This window comes from Hevea brasiliensis, chromosome 10 (genome assembly GCF_030052815.1).
Source record: "Hevea brasiliensis isolate MT/VB/25A 57/8 chromosome 10, ASM3005281v1, whole genome shotgun sequence".
NCBI classification, from domain to species: domain Eukaryota; kingdom Viridiplantae; phylum Streptophyta; class Magnoliopsida; order Malpighiales; family Euphorbiaceae; genus Hevea; species Hevea brasiliensis.
In genome coordinates this window covers 64,345,636-64,353,519 of record NC_079502.1, presented here as the reverse complement: position 1 = coordinate 64,353,519, position 7,884 = coordinate 64,345,636, and the positions used below count along the sequence as shown (strand labels likewise).

At 30.7% G+C, this 7,884-nt stretch overlaps 1 protein-coding gene across 1 annotated transcript; it reads left to right on the top strand.

The window, feature by feature from the left end:
- The first annotated feature begins 5,705 nt into the window (after positions 1–5,705).
- On the top strand, positions 5,706–7,516 carry LOC110671727 (U-box domain-containing protein 26-like). The gene has a single exon (XM_058128718.1). The coding sequence runs from the start codon at positions 6,140–6,142 to the stop codon at positions 7,331–7,333; it is 1,194 nt and encodes a 397-aa protein (XP_057984701.1). The 5' UTR covers positions 5,706–6,139; the 3' UTR covers positions 7,334–7,516.
- Positions 7,517–7,884: the final 368 nt, after the last annotated feature.

Sequence of the window (7,884 nt, the reverse complement as noted above, 5' to 3'; positions counted from 1 at the left end):
ACTAATTAACAATTACTAATTATTTGTGTTTAGGGCTTATCTAGTTATCTTAGGCATGGTTCTAATCCCCTTAATTATCTGGACCGACACCAATCACCAGAATAGTGAAATATACTATACTATACAAATAGGGGTGTTATAATTTGGACATGGTGTCTTCATGGAAAATGATACATTTTAGGTCTAGTTTTACCTCCAATTGGCCTTATACCAATTGGGGTCACACAATTTCGATTAGGGCTCAAAATACACACTGTTTTCAATAATTCTCAACCCGCAAGAAAATTTTACATTTTCAATTTTATTCCTCCAACTCCCAAACTACATATTTGCATTCATGACACTTCTAATATCATCAATCAAATCTCAATTGGTTAAATTTTCAGCAATTTACACAAGTCTCTAATAATCAATTCAAAACCTTAATTCAAATAGTCAAAGTCAATAATTCACATTCCAAAAATTTTCTAGTACATGTAACTTTAATTACTTATCAATTAACATCACTAATCTCCATTTACATGGATGAATTAATCACACTCCCATGCTTCTAAAGGCTACCAAAATTCAACAATTACACAAGTCTCATCAAACAATCTCAATTTGCCAATTTCAAAAATTGCACAGAGTCTCTATTATTATCATCAAACCCTAATTCACATTGTCAACCTCAAACATACACATGCAGTTTAAGTCTAATACATATAATTACCTTACTCAACATCACTACCCATCATTTACATGTAAGAATTAATCAAACTCCCTTATTTCCCATAGCTGCCGAAATTCAACATTTCTCCTAACTTGCCATTTCTTTTGATTTCAAGCACAATTCACTTCACATCAACCTCAATTCAAGACCTAACAAAGAAAGGAAGAAAAATTACGCACTAACCTCTTTGTTCACTTTCTTGAGCTTATTAAAACCTTGAAATTTCACCTTCCTTTTGCTGCCTATAGACTTCCCAAGGTGTGAGGACTAACCTTAATGAAGGGACTTGTGATTTTAGGTTGAAAATGAAAGAGATTGAAAGCTTGCATGAAAACACATCCATGGAGGAAAGGAAGAATGGGTTTCGGCCATGGTTGAGAGGAAATGAAGATGATAAAGTTAGTGGTTTAAGATTTGCCATATTATATCCTTTTATACTTCCACTAACTTTGTTTAATTATTATAATAAGTAAAGTTTAAATATTTCAATTAATCCCCCTCATTTTTCCTTAATTACATTACATATAATTTCTTATTTTTATGGGATTTTCAAAATTTAATACCACTTATTTTAATGGACATTTAGGTTAAAAGTCAACTCTATGCCCCTCTTTAGGTTATAGTCCAACTTTTTCGGTAATACCGATTAAATCCTTGATTCGACAGTTCCTTTAATTTTCTTTTTCATCTGTACTAATTAACTAAATTTTCTTTGACATTTCTATTGTCAATTATATCTCAGTAAACCCTTCATTAGATCTCAAAAATTATTTCCTAGGATTCCTCTCGGGTCTGGGGTCGTCAACTGCCTACGCAGTGACTTCTCGGTACGGTCACCCATCGCTGCGGTTCCGGCTCATTTAACCTAATTGCATTTCATGTACCTTATTTTTTCTTAATTTTTTTTGTATTTTCTTATTATGTATTCCATCATTTTATGTCTCCTCACTATCATTTAAGTGTAGTTCTAGGCATTCTGACTGTCCGAACAGATGTTAGTCGTCAAAACAGTAGAACGTATGAACTGCCTATAATGAGGGTGTTCCACACTTGATTTTTTTTTTTGGGCTTTTGCTTTAAGTGAGGTTCTATGGATGTATAGTGTACTAGAAACAATTCCTAGTGTTTTGATTCAAGGAGAAACAAAGCTTTCTCTCACTTGTTAATAGAAGAAAAGAAGAAGAGGGAGAAAGAGCCTCTTGTGCCGTCCAACAAGAAGAGAGGAAGAAGAAGATTACTTCTTGTCTTGCATTTATATACATAAGACAAAATACTTTAATGAAGTGCCACTTGTCAAGCTCTAATTTAATCTTACTTTACATTTGTCTCAATCTCATTAAGACAAGTGTCAAAGCTTGATTCAATTATGAAAAAGTTGTCTTCCATCATGAGAAGACAAATGGCACAATTATATAGGTGCCACATGTCACCATCTCATGGTGCCACGTGTCACCATGTGCAATTACCATTTTGCCCTTGTTTACAATTTTGAGTTCTCAATCAAATTGTAATTTCTCTCTCAAATTAATTTATATCACATATTAATTAATTAATTAATTAATTAATCTTCATTAATTAATTTCATCATTTTGTTTATATCATACATCCAATAGCCTAAATTCGATTTCAAGTCATGCTAGGGACTTTGCAACCTTATTTCAAACCAAACCTATTTAATTAATTAATTAAACTTTTTAATTAATCAATTAAATCATAATTCACTTGGTGATTTACTTGTGTAGGTATGTGACTTACTAGGCTCATTACTAATTGGCAATGAGAAATGATATTAACTCTTAATATCATTAGAACTCTTTCTTACTATAAATAATTTCTCTAAATCATTATAGGTATCTCATAGACCACGGTTGACACCTAGCATAGCATGTCATGGCCACCCAATCAGTAATAAGGAATACCTTAAATGAACCTTTTAATCATATGTTACCATGCACTAAGATCTCTCCATTACAAAATCCCAATTCTAGCTGGAGTCATGGTTAATGTCAAACTCCATATGCTATGAATGTTATGTTCTCTTTTAATTCTAATTTTTGATTAATCAGACTTTCTTGTCAGAAACTCTTTTCCGACTAAGTCTATCTGTCCTGGCCAGGAACTTGAATCATCAAGAACAATTAAATGAACATAGAATTTTATCCCTATTTACTTAGGGTAACGGATCCCATCTTAATCAACACTTATCTCCATATATAATTAGTAGGAGCCAACACATGCTCATATACCCACACCCAGTATGAATATGAAAGCAGTATCAAACTCAAACCACCTATATACAGGATAACTGTATTATCTCAAGTCTAAAGATTAGATGCACTAATATGATATATGACAATGCATTGACAAGAGTAAACTACACGTGATTGTCATAAACGTTACTGGTTCGGCCTACTTATCATATATAAGTGCCTATCATATTTGCTATGTGGTATGATACTCGCCACTCCAACCTATTAATATCTCATACTAATACTTTGGGAACAAACATGATTACAATCTTTCTGGATAAGTCATGTCCTTTGTAAAGTATCCTTGATTGTGAATCAATTTATGATATTTTGTACTAAAAATACTGTCACTCATATCCTTAATAACTTAATAATAGAATTTCTAACAAAATATCAATGGACCTTTTCAATTACACATAAATAAATTATGTAAACAGAAAAGTGTAATTATCTTTTATTAATGAAATATATACAAGATACATACAAAAGATATGCTCCAGGGCCTACTACTAACAATTAGAACAAGATCTTTTTAAATCTACTAATTTAAAATAATTGTATAATATAATATAAGAAAATATAATTTTATAATTAAGAATTAAATTATTATACTATTAAAAATTTTTGAAGACCAAAGCAATTAATTTTAAATAAGAAAATCAAAACATCTACATAGTTAATTTGATAGTAAATACATTTCTTAATTTAAGTTAAAAAAAAATTAAATTTGAATGTTTGAATTCTTTTTTTAAAAAGGATAAAAGAATTACGATCACAAATGATGTATTATGGAAAATCTCATGTGAATACAAAATTTATTATTAAATTTATATTTATAAGCTTATTTTCTTTAGATTCTACCTAATTTAAGTTAGGGAAAACTTATTCATGTGAAAGTTTTAGCAAGTACTCATGATTTTGAACTTGCTTATTCGATGCTATCTTAAAGCGCTCTCTCTCTCTCCCTCTCTCTCTCTCTCTATCTCTCAATTGAAATTAAAATGTTTTCTTAAAAGAATTAGCTCACTATGTTAAATTAAAATTTAAAATTCATTTTAAATGTTCATCTTTTAAAATATTCTGATGAATGCCTTGAGTTGACAATATATTTCTTAAATTCATATGGATTTAATTGATAATTAATTCAATTAGAAATTTGATTGGGTATGATTTTTAACACGTATACTTTAATTTATTAGGTATTAATTTTAATTAATTTTTTATTTAATTTGGACTGAAATTAAAACTTAAATTTTATAATCCTAATTAAATATTAATAAATTAACATATATTTATTTCTTTAACTGATTTTGATTTATTGAAATTGATTGAATTAATTACATTTGTAAATATATTAATATATTTATTAATTAATTGATTTTATTTTAAAAATATTGTTTTAACTTTTTTAATGAAAAAGGAAAGATATTTCATTAATTGGAAAGAAAACATACAAATAAGTACAAACCAACCAATTATATTTTCATAAAAATAAAATTAACAATCTATAAAAGAAATATATAAAAATTTTGAAAGATTCAATAATTTTTATAAGCATATAAGTTGATCAATAAATGAGCTGCACACTATATTCTACTATTTTATAGTCTTTTTAAGAGCTCTATAAAACAAACTCCGATTTTCTACTAGAAAAAAAAATTTACTCTTTCTAATATACTATTCTCTAAAAAAAAAAATAATAATAACTCACCAATAAATACACATAAAAATTTCTCAATAAAAAAAATAATTTAATTAAAGGAGAAAAAAAACAACAAAATTCCATTAAAAAGGTAATAAATTCCAAATCTATCAACAAGGTAATTGAATTGATAATCCTAGGATGATTTGCAATTTGATCTGATTTATTTGCACACACTACAACTTTTGAGACCATTTCAATAATATTAACTCAAAGGTTATTAGTCAGATTTATAATCTCTCATTAATTAGATTTCAATCATGTCAAAAAAAAAAAAAAAATCAACACAGTGGATCAAACCAATAAAATCAGTTGTGATCAGCGACATTATCGTGTTTCATTTTCAAGTAATGTGTAATGGATTCATACTTCAAAGACAATAACAATTATTACTTTTGTTTAGGTTGGTCAGTTTGACTGGGAACGAAAACAATAAAAAAAACGCGAGAAAACCTCAATTTTATCTCTGAATTTTCCTCAATATTTAAATAAGTTATTTTTAAGTTTTTATCACAATTATCTCATAATTTTAAGATTTATTAATAAAAAAATAATTTTTAATTTTTAGCAATAAAATATTAATATATTTTATTTAAAAAATAAGTATTATAAATTAATTAAGAAATTATTATTTTTTTATAAAATTGAAAAATTAATATTTTTTTTTACCTGTTTTAGTTTCTTTTGGTGCACTTAAATCAATTGAATTGGGTCTGATTGCAACAAATAAATATTGATAAAAAAAGGGATGAGGAGGGAAAAGTTGGGTGGGGAGACCATTTGCGGCCTATAATTCACTTTTCTATATTATTTTGAACGAAACAAACCCTCCTCAGTTGCCGTCAATACCCATTTTTGGCTTTTACCAGTCTCTAGTGTTTTGTATGCTGCTGTTCTCTTCTGATTCCTCCAATCCAAGATTGCACTTTTGCCTCTGTTCGTGTAAAGCTAATAGAACACACAAAAACTCTCTCTCTCTCTCTCTCTCTCTCTCTCTCTCAAATCCTGGCTGCTGCTGCTGTAAGAAGTGGAGGAGGTGCTAACCTTTTTTTCATAAAAAGAAAATTTTCTTACCTTTTCTATCACTTTCTTTCCTTTGATTCCATTGTTCTTCTGCCTTTTTTTTTTTTTCTCTCTTTTCCATGCCATGATTATGATTTCGGTTCCATATTTCAATGTATGCCATTTCTGAACTATAGCAGCTAGAATCTGAATTAGGGAAAAAAAGAAAAAGGCACACTTCCTCCATAAATATTTTCCATTGTTTAATTCAAGAGTGTTCTTTAAGGTTTGTCTTTTAATACCCATACAAATCTTGCATTGTATATTACAACTATCTTCTCCCCTGCCTGTTCAGCACTTATAGTGGTGAATGACTTTAGCACCCACTTCTTAGATACTGAACTTTCAGCTAATCATGTCATCAATTCACCACCAATAACCTTTTTGGTTCTTGAGTCTGTGTGGTATTCTTTCATGAAAGAAGCTCAAATGAGTATACCCCACTTGTTCATTTGCCCAATTAGTCTAGATTTGTTCAAAGATCCAGTGACTCTATGCACAGGCCAAACCTATGATAGATCAAGCATAGAAAAATGGCTTTCTGCAGGTAATCTCACATGCCCTGTCACAATGCAGAAGCTTCATGATCTGTCCATGGTTCCTAATCACACCCTTCGCCATTTGATCGATGAGTGGCTCCAAATGGGTCCTCAATTCGATCCTGATTACAAGAAAACTATTGATTCTTTATCTTTGCTTAAAAGCAATCTTGCATCTCATGAGGCTACCTTGGAGAAGAAGTTTCAAGTACTTGAAAGAATCCAAGCCCTATCCGAAGAATCAACTTCTAGGATTTCGTATTTGCTGCAGCTAGGTTTCTTGCCTTCGTTGTTGGAACTAGTTTTTGGACGAGAAGAATACAAACTATCCCAAGAAAACATCAAGTTTGCAGAGCAAACACTTTCTTGTGTTTTAAAATTGGTGTCTATGGGTAAACGTGAGTCCTTAAACATGCTAAAAAAGGAGACAAAGTTGGAATCCTTCAAGGTTTTACTTGAGAAAGGTACTAGCATCATCCAGGTGAGTTTGTGTCATCTTATAGAAGTAATATCATCATCTTTGGAGACAATAGAGCTCTGTGCTATGCCTGGCAAAAATCGGCAACTCCTGCAAGGGCTACTTCTTCTGGTTCAACAGAATTGCGGGACATCTGAGGCTGGAATCAAAGCAGTCTACGCATTGTGCTCCTTAGAATCAAACAGAGAGAAATTGGTTCAAGAAGATGTGATAAATAGACTCTTAATATACATTTCAAATGCAGAAAGACGGCAAAGAAATTTGGCACCAAAAGCAATAGAAACAATTGAGCTTCTTCTAGGACTAGAGAGTGCAAAAGAGGCTGTGATAAATAATCCTAATGGTGTTAGTGCTCTTGTTAAAATGGTTTTCAGGGTATCAGATCATGAAGGAAGTGAAAGTGCAGTGAGGTCGCTTGTGTTAATATGTAGTGATTCTTTACAGGCAAGAGAACAAGCAATCTGTGTAGGAGTTTTGACGCAGTTGCTACTGCTTTTGCAGAGCCAGTGCAGTGGTAGGACCAAATCAAAGGCCAGAATGTTGCTTAAGCTACTTAGGTCTAAGCAGAACGAAGATCCAAAGCATTTTTAAGTTACTAAAAATAGATGTATGGGATGTTTGATGCTTTTTATGGGGTGTTGTTTTCTGTATGTGTATTGGGTTCTCCTATGACTGTAAAGAAAAACTGTTAATCTACAACTAAAAATCATATTGAGTCGAGTTAATTCTCTTTACTTGTGAGTTAGAATGAATCAACTCGGACCATTTTAGCAACTTGGGAGTTTACAAGCCCTTTTTATTATTATTATTATTATTATTAGTTTCAAATACATGCCATAAGGTTTCGGGAATTACTTAATTGCAACCAATCAGCTTCAACTTAGTAATGTAGGAGTCGAGTTCTTATGCTGCAGTGGAAATTTTATGTAGAATTAAGCCAATTTCTTAAGCTGCAAGCAGTAAAATCATAACACAAGGCAATCAATCAAGTTAGATATGACCAAGAATTACCCTTGCAGAGAAAACTAATGCAATCCCCAAGATTTTAGAGAATCATGTTAGATATGACCAAGCAATCAATGGATATTGGCAAATAATTATAATTGTACATGAAGATCGTGGATTTGCGACGTGAATCCTCC

What these genes read in the sequence shown, in the direction of transcription:
- LOC110671727 (XM_058128718.1), top strand. Translation starts at nt 6,140, where the DNA reads ATGAAAGAAGCTCAAATGAGTATACCCCACTTGTTCATTTGCCCAATT.